Source organism: Lutjanus erythropterus, chromosome 14 (assembly GCF_056507025.1).
Source record: "Lutjanus erythropterus isolate fLutEry1 chromosome 14, fLutEry1.hap2, whole genome shotgun sequence".
NCBI classification, from domain to species: domain Eukaryota; kingdom Metazoa; phylum Chordata; class Actinopteri; order Lutjaniformes; family Lutjanidae; genus Lutjanus; species Lutjanus erythropterus.
The window spans coordinates 15,006,479-15,028,217 of NC_139330.1; the positions used below are offsets into that span (position 1 = coordinate 15,006,479).

The 21,739-nt window shown below is 40.2% G+C and overlaps 1 protein-coding gene across 1 annotated transcript; it reads right to left on the reverse strand.

The window, feature by feature from the left end:
- Positions 1-1,450: 1,450 nt before the first annotated feature.
- Positions 1,451-20,979, reverse strand: sfrp5 (secreted frizzled-related protein 5). Its single transcript, XM_084736078.1, has 3 exons — positions 19,958-20,979; positions 8,765-8,842; positions 1,451-3,052 (listed from the first exon to the last, which is right to left on the reverse strand). The coding sequence occupies exons 1-3, from the start codon at positions 20,514-20,516 to the stop codon at positions 2,724-2,726; spliced, it is 966 nt and encodes a 321-aa protein (XP_084592204.1). The 5' UTR covers positions 20,517-20,979; the 3' UTR covers positions 1,451-2,723.
- Positions 20,980-21,739: the final 760 nt, after the last annotated feature.

Below are 21,739 nucleotides of genomic sequence, written 5' to 3' on the forward strand. Positions count from 1 at the left end.
GTCGTCACTCTACTGGCGTTCACGCTTCGAACTGTGTCCAAAAGTCTCCACATTTCGGGAAATATGGGCGGAAGACAATAAACATTGTACAGTGTCACAGTTGATCCATCTTGGATTCTGGAGAACAAAGTTGCCAAATTCTTTTTACTGCAGTGAATTAGCTATGTGTGTGTCTGCAGTGATTAAGCTCTGGATGGTTTTGATAAAGTTGGTCTGTTATGGTGCAGCCTGCTGTCTGTCTGCGTCACCCTTTTACTCTTTAACTTTAAATGCTGGTGGTTTTGTAGCCCCGGCTTTGTGGAAAGCCCAGTGTGGATCTGGAAGATTTTGGCAGCGCACAGAGAGCACAATTAAGATTTCACCTCTTTTTTTCCCTTTGAAAGGAGAAATGAAAGTGCAGGGCAGACCGTATGTGCTCCTACAACCCTTTATGTACTCTAATGTTTTTGGAAAACATGCAACTTACATCAGGTCTGTGTGAGGCTTTGTTTTATTAAGTTTAATTTCCCACTTAGTAATAGAAAATTCAAAGCATTCAAAGTTAATTAAATTGTCTAAAATTGCATTTACTGTTCATTAGATCAATGGAAATTAAAGATGTTGGACAGTTGCATTGATAAATCTTAAATTAAAAACTAGAAAATCGGATTAGTTTCTTTTTCTATTGATGCCATGGGTTGACAGCATCTGACTGTGTGGTGGGAAAAATTGAATCTGTCAAACTAGAGAAATGCAGACAATTTTTATTACTTTTCTATTTTTTAAATGGAAAATGAAACTATTAAGCATTAAAGAGACCCAAGAGCAGAGTTGGGTATTGCTTAGGCTTTATCCGATACCAGTGCTAAAGTAGCATATAATGAAGGTCAGCAAAATTAGAAAGTGACTTTTGTCATTGCTAAAATACATTTTGACTTGAACTTGAACAATATATTAATCATTAGCAGTTTAATGCAAAAGACCAAACCAGATTTTTTCCCCCTTTACAACAGTAGTGTTAAACATGAGTTGCATGCCACATCCGAAATACAGCAACACTTTAGACTGTTTAGCTTGGCAGCTAACGACAGGTTAACATCCCCTTCTGCCAGACCCATGTAAAGTGAGCGCTGCTGTAAAGTAAACTAAAGATCTGATGATATGTCTCTGGACGTCTGTACTGCAGGGCAACTATTCCAATCAACAGTTCAGGCATGTGGCAACAAAATGAGGTGCACCACTTTGAGCTGCACTGTGATTTGGTCTGATGAATATCATCTGTATGGGACCCTGTGCCATATGGACACTGAGTTTCAGTACTTAATCCTATCCAGGGGAGTACATATCTTTGTTTGGAATCAAATGAAAAGTAAATTTGTGCGTGTAAGTATGCACTTATGTATGTTTTTAACCAAGCAAACATGGTGATAAAGTCAGAAGAATGTGCACTTTGTGATAAAGAAATGTCACATTTCATATTCTTTATAAAAATTTCAAATATATTTTATTCATTTACTTTTTGTAAAACAAAGATGTATTTCAGTAACAGAACTACTTACAGGTTAACTGATTAGAAAATATTGTCGAAGTTAAATTTTCATCTTTTATTGCTACGGCGACAGTGAATTCAGGTGCTATGTCTGTATGTATGATTTCTGCTTTCATACAATATAAGTTTAACTGAAGCAAATTCAAAAATTTAAGTACAAAATAAAAGAAACATTTGAAGAGTGATAGTGAAAAATAGTGAGTACCAGAGACTTATCAACCCAACATTGTTGGTTCTGTCCAGAGTCTCTTTCTCTCTCTTTCTTTCTCTTTTATTCTCCACTCATTTTCAGGAAGATGTCTTCCCTGCCTCCTTCTCCCTCCAATTCAAAAAGCAAAAAATATTCAAGTTTCCCTCTTTCAGGCCACAAAAAACGGTGCTGTACAAAGTCAGTGGAAGCATCATCCAGTCTGTCAGTCTGTCTCGTTCCGTCGCTCTTCTTTCCCAGCAGGGATAAAAGAAAAAAGCCCAGTTTCCTAATCATCTAGTATTCATCTGAATTACCTACTTTTTACATTATTAAAACATACAGTTAAGTGGATCATCTACATTTCTCTGCTTTGATGTTGTTCCTGGGAGCTCTGTGCCAGTGGGTGCACAGCCCACATATACTGAAGTGTATATCATCTCTCTCAGCTCTTTCTACACTGAAACAAACCCCGCCTTCCCACTCAGCTCCCATTCCTTTCTGTCTGTCTATAATCATTACCTCACCAAACATCTTTTCCTTCCAATAGTTGCCTCAGATCTTTAGGTTCTGATGTCTTATTGCTATTGACTAATCGATAAAGTTGCTGTAAGATATCATACAAAGTGATTGGTTCTACTATATCAGAACAGGAAAGTAGGAGACTAAATTACACGGGGGAGATCAAAATGTGTTTTTCTTTGAGAAATGAAATTATATCACCCTAATTGTAACAAAATCTGTTTCACTGGGGCTTTTTTATGCAGAGGGAACTGCAATCTCCCCTCTCTAGCATTAATTTACATCAGGATGACCCCTTTGACTGCCTGATTCATGATTAAAGCTGAGAAAATAAAAGCATGACCACCATGTAACCCTTTGTAGCGGGCTGGTAACACATTTTGCAGGGATCTTGAGTTCAGGGACGCATTGTTGAAACAAGAATTAGTGGAACGGGTGGAACGTGGGGAGCAGTCGTGGATTCTGCGAGCAGCACACGGGGCCGCTTCACTGGAAGACAGTGTGGTAGGTCGGACACTGGTGGGACTTCATGTACTTGATGGCAAACTTGAGCTCCTTGCTCTTCTTGTCCCACTTGTGGATGGACATGAGCAGCAGCTGCTGGTCCACTTTGCGGCCCATGATGAGGAAGTTGGAGCCCAGGCTGTCCAGCTGGGAGCAGGGGCAGTTGGCGCCGTTCTTGATGTACAGCGTCAGTTTCTTCAGGTCCTTCTTTCTCAGCACACCCTGCTTCAACACTTTTTTCTTCTTTTGTGCCGCGATCAGCTTCCGGTCGCCCTTCTCCTTCTTCACCTCCTTGATTTTCATCTTGAGCACTGAGGGAGAAAAGAAAAGAGGCATTATAACTCAACTTGTACTCTATAAAACACAGATTTTTCCACCCAGAAGCTGTTTATGTGTCACTTCCCTTGTTCCCTTCTACTTTGAGCAGCTGTGACATTTCTTCTTTCTGCAGGACCAGCACTGAGCCCTGAGCTGTGCCAAAGAAGCAGCTATTTTACACCTCTCCAGAGTGTCATCATTTAAGCTCTCCAGCAGTGTAGAAAAACTGCATCCTGTGTGCATGTTTGTCTGTCTGAGTTATAGGAGAACTCGTAAACGAAAGGGAGGACATGTTTTTGGTATTAAAACCAAAGTCTTTTTAAGCAAGTTCAATTCAGGACATAAGCCATTATTGGTGAGTCCAAGTCATAAGTCTTAATAGGCAAGTCAAGGCACTTTCAAATCTCTTAAGTCCTTTCCACACTGTGTGGCTATGCAGTGACTGTTTGGTGCTGTCTTATCACTGGGGGAAAAAGTGGTAGCCTTTTGGCACAATGTTGGTCTGAGAGAAGATTTTTGAACCTCTTCTAGGCTCTCTTTTCCGTCTTTAAAAAAATCTAACCACTGACGAGAGACTTCGCCCAATCATAGTTCAGTAGGATAGTTGATTGTTGAGTCTCATTCTCTGGTCATCAAATACAGGCGCTTTGGGTTGGAGGTTCCCAGCCAGGGGAGGAGGAAAAAACGGATTCTTACTTCAGTGCCCCTGTCTGACACCGTATACTCTACATAGATTCACTGGGCATCAGCCAGAAGTGGATCACAGAAAGGATTTGTTCCAAAAAATTTTAAATACCTGAATACTTAACATAGTAGTAAGTACTTCATCACATTTTTTTTCTTGTTTTCCATTGCTGGCTATTGTCACAACCAACGTCTAACTACTATGTAAAATTTGGTATCTTCGGTTGCTGAGGGCAACATCATCAATCTAATTATCCATGTTGTAACTGTCAGCAGGCAACATCAGTGAGTTTCACATCAAAACCACTGCACCCGCTTTGCATCTTGGACAACAGTGTCTCTCCCCAGAGCTACTGGTGCAGCAGAGAGGCTGCTGTCAACTGCCGGAGACATAATGTTAATAACAACACAGTGGAGCACCCAGCCTCCCCATCAGTTTATTTTTCTCATGTAGGCGTGAGACTTTAAGATGCTTTCAAATGAATGAATTTTTTAATTAATGCAGTTAACTTTTTAAAATAAAAAGGCTGTGGGATAATTTAATTGCTAGCTGTGTTTCGTATTGTAATTTAGTGGAACAGGAACAAGAGACTGAAAATAAAATTGTGCCCTTTTTCTATTCATTCAGTCACCAGCACCAAAGAATCAGAATCAGAATTGAAGTTTCCCACCCCTACTCTCAACCCAAAGCATCACTATCAATGAACTGAGACACAACAATCAATTGTCTGTGTTTTCCTGAATCATCAAGCCTTAGAGTTGGGTCTGAAGTCAAGTTACACAGCCATTAAATCTAAATCAAGTCTCAAGTCTTCATATTTCAAAACTCAGTCTGAAGTCTGAAGTTTTAAGTCCAAAGCTCCAGTCATAATTTCAGTATGGGACCACAATTACTTCGGCACTTGGTAGTCAGATATAATCAGTGTTTATGTCTCATACTCATGCTTACTTTGAGCTTACACTTTTGTATTTTTAAAACAAAAACATACAGAACAGATAACCTCTTGTACACCATTTTCAGTCTATGTGGAGTTTGGTTACAGTGAACTCCGGTTTATCAGCCTAATGAAATACTGACTTGTATCACCCATTGCACTCCATGTTTATAAGTTCATATTTTAACATGTGAGAGATTAAAATTGAACTGCCAAGCATTTGAGAGAGGAATTCTCTGGGTGAATATTTTGACAGGTGAAATTAATCATGGGCCGGGCAAAGGCGTGGGGTCGGTATGAAGCATGGCTATGTACCCAAGTGTGCTGGAAGATCGCCATTTCACTTCTCGCCTGCTTGTCTGCAGTTGCATAAACATCCCTCGGGTACACTCTGATACGTATAAAGTACATGCAAAGTGATAGCATGTTCAAGGAGGAATGTGTGTGCTGAGCTGCCTCTCGTCCGCATCCTGACTCACATGCAGTTCCTTCACTGAGGGCGCGTGGTTTTATGTGCATGCCTGAGCATGTGAGTATTTTTGTGAATGAATGCATTCATGTGTATGTGTGCATGCAGTAGATATAGGATGGATAAAATAATCATCCTCCCTGGCTGCATCACTTTGAATACCCACTCATATTAGGCCATGAGTGATGCAGCAGGGCCACTGTGAAGCCTGGCCAGTGTCCTTGTGACAAGCTGAGCCAACGTGTTTTATACAAACTCACTTTCTTTAAAGTGGGCAGAGGCTGTGTAGAGGTGTAGAAGCAGATGGAAAGAGAAGGAGAGACAAGTGTGCCGTCATTTTGAGAAGAAACAGGTTTTCTTTATGCAAGCAACCTTCCCTACACTCTAGAAATAAACAGAGGTGTGAAGTGACTAAGTTCAAATGCTTCATTACTGTACTTGAGTTTTCAGTCGTCTGTACTATACTTGAGTATTTGTTTTTCTGACAATTTTTTACTTTTACTCCCTACATTTTAACATAAATACCTGTACTTTTTATGCCTTAAATTTTCAAAACAGGCTTGTTACTCTAGTTTTAATAAATTTAGAAGGAATTATCAAATATGTATATTTTGCATCATTGCACAAAACAGCATAGAAGATGTTGATGTAAAAGATTGACCAACTTGGACATAAATAAAACATAAAATAAAACCCTTGAAATATAAAAAGTTAGGTTGTTAGCACCCTTAGAATTTCTGAATTGAACCCTCAGAGGGCTTTGAACAGAACTTGTACATTATAGAAGGGTTCTCTCTAGAACCTCTCATAGGGAGTTCTGGACGGAACCTTCTAGGTGTAACCCTGTATGCTGGGCTCTCAGAAAGCATTGGAACCGTGATAAAAGGTTCTACCAGAAATCAAAAAGGGTTCTCCTATGAGGACAAACCAAAGAATGTTTTTATGGGTCTAGTGAGTACTGAGAGCGTATGAACCAAGTATCAGCTTCATGTTTGCCAGACTCACTTCCCTCCCCCTTTTTTTTCTGTTCCCATCATTTCTGCACCATGCTGCCGGATGGTGCAACAAGGAATGTGGAGAGATCAGACATCAAAAGTAATAAAACACGAAGTGCAAAATGCTCTGAGGGTAAACTGTGTCCAAAGATGAATAGGTGACAACATTCATAAGGCATGAGATGGAGGTGTAATCAGCTATCGCCCTATAGAATAACACTGTGGAGTCATTCTTGCCTTGATCTCCAAATCCATACGTCATAGTTATCTCGACTTCTCTGCTCATCCTCCGGTCTCATCCAGTCACGTAAATTAATAACCAATAAAATGTGTCTGTATGGCTGGGTATCTGTTTTCACATGTAATCATGTTTCATTCTAATGAACAGAAAGAATCTCTGTTGCTTTCTGATCCTTGAAACACCCTCATGTTGGAAGATTGAAATATGTAATCCTGAAATTAATCAGACAAATAAATATCTGTGATAGTCATGATTAATGATGGAGATGAGCCTATGTTTTGGCTGCAGCTCAGAATGTGAGTAATGTGCACAAAGATCTATTTTGTTGTTGTTGTTGGACGTGATTATTAGTGTTTATTAATTTCTGATTTATGATGGGTCATGTTCTGTATATTCAGGCGATTTCATAGGTGTCTGCAATTGCTAAAAGACAGATTGCAAAACTTGGTCTCTTTTCAACTGCAGACATTTCCTCTGTGCGACACTACAGTGTAGAAATACAGTTTTCAGCACCGATCTGTCCACATTTCATTTTCAATTACACCATTCTCTGTAATCTGTTCAGAAACATAAGCCATGTTCTTCACAAGTCTCCCAAGGTTATGAGTTTTCTTTCTTTTTTTTTTTTTTTTGGTCACCATTTCTACTCCAGTGCACAAAATCTTATGACCAGAGAAAATGGAGAGCAGTATATCATTAACTCTAAAGACTGGGGCAATAGTCCATGCAAGCAGAAAATTCAGCTGCTGTGGAGTATGATGGGCCAAAAGCCTCGATGAGCAGAAATAATGGAATAATTATGGTCTGGCTCCATGTGCAGCAGGTCATTACTGTGGTGAATACTGGAAAGCAGAAAGTTGAGAAAACTGTGCTGAATGGACATCGGGGACTGAAAGCTGTTAAATTAATTTATCAGCGTATGAGAAGAAAAGGGTTATGCTTGCAGTGCAAAATTTGGCATGCTTTCATCTTGAACATTTTCCACAAAAACTCACAAACATATGTGATTTAACAGACATATGGTTTCATGCTAAAGAAGGAAGATCAAAACTGAAACAGTAAATATGTAATGAAAAAATCATCAGCCCAAACCTTATTATTTTTATGTCTATTAATAAAGTCCCGTGTGTAAAATTTACGAGGATTTATTGGCAGAAATGAAATTTAATATTCATAAGTATGTTTTCATTAGTGTATAATCACCTGAAAATAAGAATCCTTCTTTGCTCATTCGTTGCCTTAAATTAAGTTGTTTATTTCTATAGAGGGCGTGGATTCTCTTCCATGAGGGCTGCCATGTTACATCACTGTATTTCTACTGTAGCTCAGAACAGACAAATCAAAGACTGTCTATAGATATGTCCTTTTGTGTTTTGCATTAGTTTCCAGCCCTTTCTCATTACCAGCTTGTCTGATTCCAATGTTTTGTCACCAAGCCCACCACCACACTTTCAACATAGTATAAAGAGAGAGAAAGAAAGAATGGAGGAGTTGTGGTGTATGAACAGCTAAAAAAAAAAAAAAACACAGGACAATGCGGTTTGTGTCCCATGTGAAAACTAAAATATTGTTACAAGTTTGAGTTACATAATGTTTTGTGCATCATGTGACTTTGGCTTGCAAGTTGCATCAGTGACATTACATGACGTAACATACTTATTGTAACCCCAAACATGATTTTGTCCTAAAGTCATTTTGTTGCCTAGACCTACACAAATAGTTTTTGTGCCTAAACCTACCCAAACTTCACAATGTTAACCACGTGTTAAAAGAGCCTTTTTGGCAGAGCCTCAAACAGCATCTGAAGGGTCCATTGTGCTTCAGTATGAGGCACTGAGGGGCGGTCTTACACAATGTAATGATGGACATTTCATATATAAAAATAACTTGCTGCTTTTAATGTAATTTAGTCATATTTAAAGCCAAAACAAACTTAGTGAAATATTCATGATGGCACTGTCCATGTGCCTTTAATTATCTCTACTCATACTCTTTTTTTTTATTTCCTTTGTTTTATTATAATGGTAACTGATGAAACACAGTTTTAATGCCTAAACAGCCTGGGGCGAAACATTTTGTTTTCATGGTTCCACTGTTGTACTACTTCTTTGCTGACTTTGTTAGTCACTCACTTATTCTCCACAAGGGACTGATCATTTCCAGACGAGCTTTGCACATGCTAACCTGTGCCGCTTATTGGACAGAAAAGTTGCAGTGGCGGTTGATATCGCCACCTACAGGCAAAGAAGACAATAGGTGCTACAGGTTTTACTTTGACGCATGAGCAGCCCAGCTGTGCATTAAACAGCCCCTCATCACCTGTACTGTACTATAAGTGTGTCTCAATCCAGATCTTACCCTTTTTAATGTCTCGTACTTACCAAAGTCACTGGCGCAGTAATGCTCCATGATGTTGTCTGCTTTCAGCTCATTATCACACGGAGGGCACACCTTCGACACTGAGGAGACAGAGAAATAATTTGTCATTAACAACTAGACCTTTCATTTTCTATTAAAGCCAGATTAACATCTAACGGCAGAGTTGAGGTCATTGTTAGTCAAGTGCAGTCAGCAAAAGCAAAGCCGTCGTGTCAGTATGAAATCGTTAAGCCCTGAGCACTTTGGAGGCACTTATTTGCAGCCCCCCTCGTCTTGTCAGAGGCTATTTGCTGCGGTGCGAATATGCAGGCCAGCAGGCTGACTGATGTTTGCCCTGCAATTATACTGGACAAAATGTTTTTATTCTGGCCCTTGTATATTTTGGTGGTGCAGGCGTGGTCTTGGCTGTGCAGAAAGGTAAACGCTGCTGCAGCAGGAGCAGCTGAACATGGTGAAAAGTGATTCAGTACACAGTCACGGCCAGCACTTAGGCCACACAGCAACCACACATTGTGAAACAGCAAGGGGAAACCAAAGCAACAAGTTCAGTTTATTTTTAACTCAAAATTTATGGTCATGCCTGCTTTGCTTTTAAGCATGTTTAGCCTAAGTAACTTTGATTTTGGACTTGGGGATTGTTGTTTATTGCGGACCCACACAGTGGAGATAAAACATGAGAAGTGCAGACCACACGTCTTTTTTATCTGTTCAGTGCACTTTTATCAGTATAAAACTGATAAAATATACCGTATATGAAAGTTCTGCAATCAGGGGGCTCTCTCTGATTAAAACACTCAAAAAAGACTTAGTTTGTTGACACTGTGAAGTAGCGTGGGATCATGGGAGTTGCAGTCTTCATAGCTGATGAAAAACTATCTGACATGTCTCAAGCAGGAGTCATGTTCACGGACATACCCTGTGTTTTTCCCAGAATTTACTGCAACTAGCAATGGCCAGCAGGAAACGCACCATTACATTTAAGAAATTATGGTTTTCACTGCATTTGAATATTGCTGGAAACATTGGGGAAATTTAAAGTACACAACTCATCAAAATACATGTCTAGTGTTTTTAGACATTTAATGCAAAAATGTTCCATATTATGCTTTAATTGTCATAACATCTTGACTCTCATTTCTATTACCCATGTCACTCACAAAACTTGTTTTTATTGCCCTTGATCTGTTCCTTTTCAGACACACAAACCCACAGGGACATACTCAAGAGCCTCTGAAGAAAATTTAAAGGGAAACTCCCTCTCAATTTTCTCCAAAGGCTCTTCAATATAAAACTTTATTATGACAATTACTAGATAAACCCATGTTATCCCATGGGGGCTGGTTGTAGCTGTACACATCAGTCCACTCATCCACAAAACTGAGCCTTGTGCCAGCGAGAGGACAAGGTTTAATATTAGAAAGGGGTCGGGAAGAGAAGGATGTGGTATAGAAATCTTCCACACACCACATACAGTATGTACACCTACAGGGCAGAGAAATATCAGCAGAGAAAACCTGTCTGTGCTGACAGTAAGCAGCCTTTTTCAGGACGACTGCTTATAGGGAAAGTTTTTTTTTTTTCTGGTATTTATTCACCACAATATCTAAAATATGTTCACATCTCTCCCCCAAAAGCTTGCTGCCCTCTCTCTGTGTATCTCACACTCAGGATTATCGTAGCACGGTCCAGCCCAGGCCCCTGGGTTAAAAGTCAGGGTTCAAAGGTTATCACCCCTGCCCAAACCTCAGCGTCTGGGCAGATAATGAGAGGGGTCAAAGTTTAGCATGCTCCGCTGCTTGGGTCATGGGGAGGTGAACCCCCTTAACCACCGCTGAGCATATGCATGTATGTCAGAGGGAGCTGAACCGTGTTCTTGTGGAGTAACTGCCAGTTTTTCCTCCTCTGAGGGTTCCCATGCTTTCGCAGACCTGCGAGGCCTGCAGGGGTCAGGCCTCTAATTGTCTGGTGCTGACATGAAGACTGGGGCAAGAGCACGGAAACACACGCACAAACAGTTCAAGAGACGCCCAAACCCTGGATTTGTCTGTTTTGAATGATTCCATTGAAGCTGTTACGTCTTCTTTAGACTCAACGGTAATTCATTCTGGTTTCGCAGGGGTGGTATGTTGGCAGGAGGCCCAGTTGCTCGGATGCCAGAGCATGTGTCAGGAGAAAGCAAGTCCCTCCATGAAACTTAGTTGAGCTTGGACCGAGAAACCACCATTTGGATGCCACTGAGAAATCAATTAAGCGACGACTGCCCTCATCAGAGTCTGGTCTCCGTTGGGGGAATCACCGTCATGTTCTGGTGGGAATCACTGCTCCGTGGCTCAGTGTGTTTTTTTTCCTGGACACTTTTCTACTCAGCAAATATTTTGACATTAGGTCATTAATGTACTTTGCCATCATCTCAAAGCACTTCAGGAATTTTTAACACGCAATGTTATTAACTTTTGAGAAATATGTTCTTGCTCTGGTTGACTTTGGACTTGACCACACTTTTATGCGCTGCTTTTTGTCGTTTGCACGCAGGGTTATTACAGAAACGTTAATGTTCCCAATCATAGTGATGAATGTTATGATATTGTCTCTCACGTGGAGGATGGAGAGTTTGGGAGTTTAGGTGGATAAGAGGAAAAAGGACGATGGGAGCAGGGTGAGTAGGGAGGTGGTCTGTTGGAAAGCCGCGCTGTTAATCTTCAAACAGCGAGCCAGAGTGGAAATGATGGACGGCAAGAGTCCAGTAATTTAACTGCACAAGTTCACTTAGTCATAGCTCTGAGGTTAATATCACTTTCTCCATTTCAGTCTCTCTTCCCTGCTGTCTTTTGTCTTTCACTGACTTTTTCTTCTCTTTTTCTCATAACCTAGTTTTCCCAAGTTTTCTAAGTACTTTTTAAAGCTGCAGCAATGTGTTGATTAACTGATCCAGGGGTGTCCAACTGGGGAGTACAGGGGACTGAGTATACAGGGCCCTCATGTGCGGAGGGCCAACAAAGATACTAGAATAAATAGCCATAGATGTGGGGCGGGGCTCATAGAGAATGCCTCTTTACAGGGTCCAGAATTTTGTGCTGCTCCCATGAGTCAATCAAAAGGAAATAAGTTGTCACCTGTTTTGGTAATCGACTGCAGTCATTTTTAAAAAAAAATGCTAAAATGTCAAACATGCTGGCTCAAGCTTTGTAAATGTGAGGATTTGCTCCTCTTCCTAGTCATTGACAGCAAATGAAGCGTCTTTGGGTTTTGGACTCTTGGTTGGACAAACAAAGTAATATAAGGACGTCACTTTGAGTTCTGGGAAATTGTGATGAGCATTTTTTACTTTTTTTTTTTTACACTTTACAAACTAATAATTGTTAGTTACTGGCTTGTTTTTTTTTTTTTTTGTTTTAGAAATTAGAGATGCCAAAGCAACAAAATCTCCTCATTATTAGAAAAAATGGTCACACTCTATTTTATAGTAGTACTAATAAGACATAACAAGCCGTAATTTGTATCAAGTTAAAAAAAAACCTCTAAATAATGTGTTATTTTATAGACAGTATTAGACCCTTTATTAGACCCTTATTGGACTTTATTAGTGGGTAATTAGGGACAAATTGCAACAGAGCTGTACTGTAAACTAAAGTGAAATCACATGTCTGCTACGCCCCCATTTAAAAACAATCTGTGAAGATCTACCAAGAAAAGGCCAAAATTATAGAGGTGGAAGAGTATTTTGTAAATGGCTGCACAGACTTATTGTAATACTGTGAGCAGATAATGTAATTTGATCAAAGAATGTAGGCATCTGTTTTGGCTCCTCTGCCAGCTGCATGAAACCGGACAAAGAAGGTGAGTCTCAAGTAACAGATATGCTACTTCATGTCAGTTGTGTTGCAACATATCCTTAATTACCCTCTAATAAAGTCTCATAAGGGTGGAACAGTAGGAAATAATACACTCTAATAAAGGGCCTAATACTGTCTAATAAAGAACATATTATTTATAGTTTTTGGTTTTTGTCTCCTTTGATACAAAGCATATCTTTTTATGTCTTGTTAGTGAACTGTAAATAAAGTGTGACCAAAAAAACTTGTTAAACTTGCATGAGAACAATTTTGATATGATTGATGCAGGTGCGAAAAGTAATTTGTCAAATACTGACATAATTTTGGAATAGAAGGTATAAAGAAAGTATTTGTCCGCTGTGACCTCAAAAAACATGACAACACAGTGATGATATCATAATCGTCATTTTGTCATAATTAGTGCAGATGAAAATTGCTGTGTGCATCCATCTAAATTCATGGTTTTAGCAACGTAGATTACAGTAATCATCACTAAGTGGCTAAAAGAGCTGAATCGTTTTACTCAATCACATTTGATCCCTAAAAACCTTTATTTGTCATGACATGGCATTCAAGAATCCTTTTCAGTCACTTCAAACATGCTGTTGAAAACACAAACACTGTAAATCACTTTTATGTGTGCAGCATTTCACAAATGCCGTCTGTGGAAAACTTACATGCTTCTGCTCACTTTCTCATGCACATATCTTCACACACACAAAAAAAAAAATAACCAGATCTAACAACGTCGTCATCTGATCCCCTGACATGTCTTGTAGCTCATACCCTGCAGCCAGAGCATCACAGTGACTTTAATGGGAGGAACGTTCCATTTAAAGTATGCGCAGGTCACTATCTCATGCCTCATTTGGGCCCTTTAAGTTACGAGCAGCAACACTTATGACATAAAACGGTACTGTGCCGGAGATGAAATGCAGCGTGTGATTTATGTCGGGGGGTCTAACATCTGTTTTAATGCGGCATAGAGAAAGACAGAGGAGGACTTAAATATGGCCCGCAGGCAGCCCCCGGGGCCCCTAAAACACAGCACGCTCCTTGCATCTGTAGGAATCCTATACAGAAGAGAAAATACATTCTCAAAAGGCCGAGGCAGTCTTCCATGCACACAGCATTGGATCACATTTTCCCTTTCATATAGCAGCCAGGGCCACATGAGTAGCGCCCATTGTGCTGCTGGGGACCTGACAGCGCTGCCTGTCTCCTTTAGCATGGTTGTAACTTACACTAGCCGCATCAATGAGTGCGGCGAGGACAGACAATATCTTTCACACCATGCAATTTCAACGACTTTCACTGGACAACGTGCATATTGTCTCAAAGAGCATTTTCTGTGGCAACATGCAGTTTGAGTTATGTTTGAGTTTGTCCCGCGTACTTAAACAGACTCCAGCAGACTCCTTCCTATACTTATCATATCTGTTGATGTACTGATGCTGACAGTAGCTAAAGGTAGCATCATTAAAAAAGGTGGAGTTGATGGGTGGTAACTGTGCTCTGCCTGACAGCTTGAGTTCTGCTGGCCTGGATGCCTGGGCCCTCTTTTGTCAGCAGTCTGCTTGTCTTCCCTGGTATAATATCTGCAGACTTGTGTTTCACATAATCACACCCCATGGGCCCCTATTACATGCACACACACTGTAAAAAAAAAAAAAAAAACATACAAGAATTTATTGGAATCAACTAATCTTTTCTTATTAACTTAACATAAATATGCAAGTTCCATTTATCCAAGGTAATTAAATATAAAATTTGTGGCGTTTACTTTCAGAACACTTAAGAACTTATAAACACGAGTTCTTCTAGCTTGAAGTCTTTTAACTTGAAAAACTGAGTGGAATGAATATACTAACAGAGTTTAATCAGCTCATTAAATTATATTTCTAAAGAAACATGGTCAACATATTAGTAAACTTCCCAGCATGGATTGTTTGAGAGTTTAAACTCTTGAGTTTAGTTTGAAGAAAACTTATGATGCCTTGCTGTGTTTCTCTAATACACTTTAAGAGAAGTCATGGTTGCCTGTCAATATAATGAAAACACTGCAAACCATAATGAAGATAACACTTACAATTTAGTACATTAAATTTAATATTTAATTTAATAAATTTACTAGTTATCTGTGTGGAGAACTGACTCTTCAAACAGAAAATGTAAAAGGAAATCAAATTTGTTTGTAATGCTCATCAGTGTGACAGTTGTTGCTTCAACTTAATATTTTAAGCTAATTGAATATATTTTCTAAAGTACAACTGAATTATACTGCTTTTACACCAAATGTAGTGCGTATATGTGGGGGGGTTTAAACATGAGAGAACCAGCTAACATTAGGACAATGACAATTTTTCCACTGTCAGTTGATCCTGTGTTTATGTTCACACTGGGAGAGTAGAATGAAAGAAAAGTTTGTGTAGCTTCTAACTGAAACTCTGCGGTTTGAAATTTAGTTCCTGTCGTGTGTCGCTGTTTATACTTTCAGGTTCCAGCTTTTTTACTATGCTTGATTTCAGCTAGATAGGGGTTGTGTTAAGTTCCTGCTGATGAAAATGTAACTTTTCCTGATTTTGTTACTTCACAATAAAAGCTTTTAGACAACAAAATAACAGGCCACTTTTATTGTGAAGAATTTATGGGAAATAAAATGCATATCCACCGTTAAGACATTTCACTAGATGAGCAGTCATCAGTAAATACACACCTTCAAGCAGGTGCAAACTCCACTGTGCTGGGCGGACACACCAAGTCAAACCAAGCAGCATGTGTATAAAAAAGGAGCAAAAGAGATGACAAGCCTCCATTGCCTTCACTGAAAAGTGGCGAAAATTACTGTGTCTATGCAGGTGTTCTGCTTATATCACTGCCACGTGTATCCTTTCCCATTGAAGACAAAAGCCAGATGTTAGTGGGGGTCAGCTGGTGTAAAAGGGGCTTTAGTCTCAAGTCTATTTCACTAGAAAAGCTTACAAAATTACCTCAACTTGTCTTTTCAGATTCAGTCAACTTAAAACTTTAGTTGAGCCTGGACATGAACTTTTTAAATTTGGTTTTAAGTTTTTACAGTGCACACACACACACACACACAGGCACAGTGCCAACACATGCCAAAAATCATCCACACACACACACACACAAGCTGAGCTCAGGTGGTGGTGGTGGTGTTCATCTCAGTTTTGGCTATGACAGAGAGGTGGAAAGTGAATCTAACTCTGCACTGCTAGTTTCCACAGGAGCCCTCGAACCGTGCTATATCGTGTAATTGCAGAATAGCTCAGATAGCATCTGGGCCTCCCGGACAGGGAGAGCAGCAGGTAGCACAGCACTTAATTCCTGCGATTGATCCAACTCCCCTAAGATGCACCTGGATTACCACGAGAGTCCTCATATGATCCTGTGTGAAGAGGATCCTTCACGTCTTTTGACACAGAGGATTCCCAGGAACAGTTCAGTTCTTAGCTGAAGTTCTTTTCCTTTTTATTATTTCTGGCTGCGTGCGCGTGTGTGTGTGTGTGTGTGTGTGTGTGTGTGTGTGTGTGTGTGTGTGTGTGTGCGTGCATGTGTGTGTTTTAGAGCCAAAAGCTTGTCCTCAGGATGGCCTCATCGGCACATCTGAGAATCTCTGGTTCTTAACAAAATGTCAGTGACTGAGCCTTCGGGCTACAAGTGATACGAGTTCACTCTCAGTTTCAAAAACACACACTCGCACCCACACATGCACACAAGCACACCCTCAAATTCAATTGTTACATTTTCTGTAACCAATATTCAATTTTTGGTTTTCTTCAAACATTTAATTCAACATTTTTCATCTGTTTCTGTCTGTGTGAAATTGCTTTATCCATTAGGGACTATATTTAGTAAGTTAAGGAAATTAATTTTCTTCAGTTAGAGGTGAAAACTCAGACGATTCTGTGGAAACTTTCAAGACATGTGGCTACACCTGACAAAATCAAATTTTTTGATTTGACATTTTTATTATGCCTTATATAGTGCTGGACTAAAAGTCCAGAGTGTGTATTTTCAGAGCAGTGGGTTTTTGTTTTCAGGATAACAGGCATAGCTTTATGTCGACAGACAACTGACAGTTATAAACAGCTGATCCACTTACAGAGGACTTGTTGTTGCTTGTTATTGTCATATTACGATGTAGCACTCTTAAAGCATAGTTTCTATATATTGAGGTTCAGCCTACTTAATGTACCATCTATGGCTCCAACTCGCTATTTGGACTGCAGTATTCACCTGTCCTCGATGTGCAGCTCCTACATATATCGCTCTTTTAAAGTAACCAATATTGAATTTTTGATTTATTCTTATTCTAGTCTATTCTTAGACTTGTTCTTCTGACATTGAATTCAACATTTTTATCTCTCTGCAAAAAGTTGTTTAACCCCCAACTGTATTTTATTTATTTAGTTTGTTTAAGGAAAAACCCGCAGAATTTATTTTCATTAGAGGTGGAAACTCAAAATTGTGGAAACTGTGTGGCTACACCTGATCAACATTTTTTGATTTCACATGATTATCATGCCTTTTTTTTGTTGAAAAAAATTGACATGCTAAATATCAGTTTTACACTGGATCAAAGCACATATTATTGAAATTGAAGTGTATTAAATCTGATGGTACAAAGCGGTAGGTAACTTTTAGTTTTTGAGATGCAGTCATTTCACTTACAGGTTCCTATGATCCCTAACAACTAAAAATCAGATGTTATGAAAAACTATGTAAGTGCATGCTTTGACAAATTTGAAAAAATTCAGCGGATTTGCCCTGAACTCAGCCAGTGCTGTAAAGGAAATCATAAAATTCCACAGTGGACATTAATAGGTTAATAATAAAGATCCCTCCACATTTTTATGGAGATCTCGCAGCACTTTCTGTAATCTAAACTGCCTCTGATCACTGTTTGATCAGATAACATCAACAAACAGTTGCCTGTTTTAGGAGGTGACAGACAGAGTTTAAGCTGCCTCTCTCTCAGGCAGCATGTAAAAGAATGAGTTATGGCTCTGCAAAGCCAAAATGTCACATAGTTGATACCCGTCCTACAAAAACAGAACAGCCATTTTCCCTAATGGAATAAGTCAGCTCTGCGTGAATTGAGAGACAATCTTTTCCCTCTTTTATCTGGGTAGATAGTTATATATATATCAGTACGCTGTGAACATTATTGATAAAAAGCAAAGATATGTCACTCAAGTTGTTACGATTGACAGGGCTAAAATCTTTTTTAGTGCTTTGGTAAATCAAATTAAGGAAAACACATTTATCTTTTATATCAAATGAAATATCATGCAGGAACATTTCACCCTAAGCAGATAAGAAATGGCAATAAACGGTTAAAGGCAAGAGGTGGAATAATGAGAATAATAAACCTTTTTCTTGGGGTCTTTATTGAAAGCAGAGAGCCAGACACTTTTTCATGCTGCAGGAAGCAGCTTTTCTCCCATTCTGTGCGCTGTCTGCCTCTCTTTACTCCCCAGCTTCCCTCTCCTTTCACTCCTCTCCATTCGCCTCTCTCAGGGACAATCAGACTCTAGCCATTCCCATTCTCTGCCTGCGTCTCTTGTCCTGTCATGTCGACTAATTAGTGGGGGAGCTCAGTAATTGGCCTTCTAGCTAATTGGCCTGCTGGCTGCTAGACCCAACAAAAGGCCTAGCAGGCTGGGACACAGTGGGGACTGTCCCCCTCCACTGTCTAAAGACTCTCATCGACTCCGTCTCTCCCCCTCTCAGTACTGACTGCTTTTGTGAAAGAGGCTGCTTAAGTAGTCGCATACGCAGTGCACACACACACACATGCACACTCACACACACCTATTTCTCTCCATTTAGTTCCCACTCGCCTACTCATGGGTCACTATTGGCCCATCTGTCTGCTCTCTTACTCACTGCCTGAGAAAAATTATATAATATTTTCCATTTTTTGTGAATTAAATCTCTCCCAGAAACCCCAGTCTAGTAATTTTCCTTCTTATTTCCTCCATCTTGGGTTTATTTTTTCATTTTCTGACACTCTGCAGATGAGCCTGTGAGCTGCATGCATGACAGCTTGACATGAGACATTCTCCGTTCACTCACTTGTTAGATTGATTGATTAGCCGTTGATAGACGTCTGGTGAAAAAGGTGGATACATATGCGTGTGTGTCACCTTCTCAGTTAAGGTGTGTTTAACGTAACAGTCCATTAATCTTAACTCAGCGAGAGATCTGACCCCCGGAGTCACTCAGTCTCCTGTCTGTCTCTCAGTCTGTCTCTGTCCCTCCCTGAGGCGCATGAGGATGGCAGGGAGCCGTCCTCAACTGCCCACTTACTCAGGAACTTTCCCCCGTAGCCTCTTCCTGCTTTTGTGTCTCTTACTAACCTCCTCTGGATATTCTCTCAATTAAACTTTCATCTGTCATCGTTGCAGCGCAGCGAAACCGCCTGAGCCTCACAGTCGTTTTCAGGCTCTCACTGTTTCTGACTGCAGGTTCTCAAATGTTCATCTGTCTTAATAATGTTGGTAAAGGAATGAATCAAAGTCATGAAATTTTCTTCATTTTGTTTTCTTTTAATAGTGTCTTATTTCTGCATTTGTGTCTGCACAGCACAACTCAGGGCACTAATTTAATCTTTTTATGACAATTATTTCATTTTTTTTAACCCAGTTTTGAATACTCACTATATGTAAAATGATATGTGAACCAATATTAGGGCTGTATATTGCTGTATATTATTTGTAATCTAATTGTGTAAAGAAAATACCTCCATGCGCACAAATATTTCAGTTTAAAAAGTTTCATCAGAACAGTTAAGATAACAACACAGAACAAAATGAAGCACTGCCACAAACTTTGTATGTATCATGATATGACTTTTAACTGATACATTAATCACAAAACATAACGCTGTGATTCTTAAGCGTATCAATATTTTCTTACACCCCTAATTAAAATGGCTCAGTAAATGCATGTGATTCTTAAATTCTAGTTCTATTTCTATTTCTAAATTCTGATTCTAAAATATAAAAGATGTACAATATAAACCATGTTTTGGAAATAATATTATTGATGAATACAGCAGCAACTTTTATTTAGTGATGTAGTCAACTTAAATTGATTGAGCTTGTCACGTGAAATGTTGAACCTTTTTCAGAAGATATGAAAACGAGCAAAATTGTCATCAAAATGTTGTCAGAAACACATTTTACCTGCTATTATAACTTTTGAGCGGAAGCCACACTAAAGATAAAGTTATTTACACTATTGCGGACTTTAATTTGCCCCTAGATGCTTTTGTTTGTGAGTGTGTTGAATTGAGGATGTGTCTAGAGTGAGTGTATGGACACATATCTGCCCTACCTGGTGGCTGGGTGGCGTGGTTCCCAGTGAACTGCATGGGGATGCAGAGGTCGTTATCAATGGGAAACTTATCACAGGTGAGCATCTCTGGCCAGGGGAAGCCATAGGTCTCCATCACCGGAGCACAGCTGTCCCTCACAGCCTCACACAGCGAACGGCAGGGATAGATGGGCCTGTCCAGGCACACCGGTGCAAACAGCGAGCACAGGAAGACCTGGGTGTCAGCGTGGCACCGTTTAGCCAGGAGGGGCACCCAGCTGCCCGCCTGCTGCTTCACTTCAGGCATGGTCTCATGGTCCAGCAGGTTGGGCAGCCTCATCTTCTTGTAGCCCACGTTGTGGCACAGGCGCAGGTCAGCCGGTATGTCCACACACTGGGGCTGCTTGGTGTAGAAGCGGCCATTGTGGAAGTTGTCCGACTGCCAGCTGTAGTAGTCGTACTCATCTGCGGCCGAGACGGTGAGGAGGAGGAGGAGGAGGGAGAAGAGTGACAGGCCCAATGCCAAGCTGAAAGAGCCCTGGGTTAATGCCCACCTGGGGCTCTTTTGTCCGTGTGCCATGCCTCTCTGAGCTCGAACCAACAATTCAAGAAGGTTGTATCCAAAGTCTCCAAAGTAACTCAGTGAAGACAAAATGCCGAGAGAGGAGAGGAACAAGTGGGGCAGGCGTACAAGCTGTAATCCCTTTTTGTGTCCTGAGTATGGACGCGGTGGATTGGAAACAAAAGTGTTTAATTCCCTTCTTCCCTGGAGAGTCAGCCCTCTAAGCCTCCCTGAAACACCTCCCTGCCTGTTTGTGTGTTTGTATGTGTGCCTCAGGTAGTGCAGTGGGGAGCCAGCAGTCAAGGAAGGGTGAGCACTCAAGTAGGACTGCTTATTTTCTAACTTTCCCTCTTCACAGTTTCTCACTCTCCGTCCCTTTCCCTGTGTTCGCACTGTCTCCAGCCCTCCCCTGCTCTCTGTCTATCAGTCTGTAGCTGTAATGAGGACTACCTTAGGTTTTAAGAGGCAGTGGTGGCCGCTCTCAGTGGCTGCCTGCCCCCTAGCAGGCTACCAGACCACTCACCTTCCTACTGGCCTCCCCTGCACTCACTCACAACAGCCTCAGCCAATCACAACCCTGGGGGAGGCTCCTAATGGCCTTCAGGACACTCCTCCTCCGACCCCTTATCCTCCACAAAACCCCTCCTCTGCAACAAGTTAACATGAGAGAGAGAGAGAGAACAAACTATGGCAAGTTTTATATTCATCACTCTAATATGAACAAGATTGTTTGGTTAGAAAAATGCTCACAAACACAAAGACATTATCACCCTCTGCAAACTTTCTACCCATCTTACATTTACTCAGAATATTCCTAACTTTTAAATCTTGTTTTAATCGATTAAAAGCCGTGGTTAGGACCTGATTTAGGAAAAACACCATTATAGACTGTTAGATCAATGTTTCTAAACTAATCTATGATAGGAAAGATGTATTACACAAACATCTTAACTTCCCTAGATCTTAATAGAGGGTTTGTGCGGGAACTGGAAATCCTTGAAAACACTTTTAAAGCAGTGTTTCACTACTTGGATTTTGGATAAAGTGCTTGAAACTGCTTGCTTTAATTTCTTTCATTCCAGCCTGTCAGTATGAATTGTATATTGGTTTCTTTGTCTTTGGGTTTTGGAAAGAAAGCTATCACAGTCGACAGTTTTGGTTGTTTATTGCCTGATGATATCTGATTTAATGTGATGGAAAAGTTAAATAATTATTTTGAGCATATTTATATAATTTTGTAA

What these genes read in the sequence shown, in the direction of transcription:
- sfrp5 (XM_084736078.1), bottom strand. Translation starts at nt 20,516, where the DNA reads ATGGCACACGGACAAAAGAGCCCCAGGTGGGCATTAACCCAGGGCTCT. An exon ending in CCACGCCACCCAGCCACCAG is followed by an intron (nt 8,843 to 19,957) that starts GTAGGGCAGATA and finishes CTGTCTCCTCAG; the next exon opens with TGTCGAAGGTGTGCCCTCCG. An exon ending in TTACTGCGCCAGTGACTTTG is followed by an intron (nt 3,053 to 8,764) that starts GTAAGTACGAGA and finishes TTTCTCCCTCAG; the next exon opens with TGCTCAAGATGAAAATCAAG.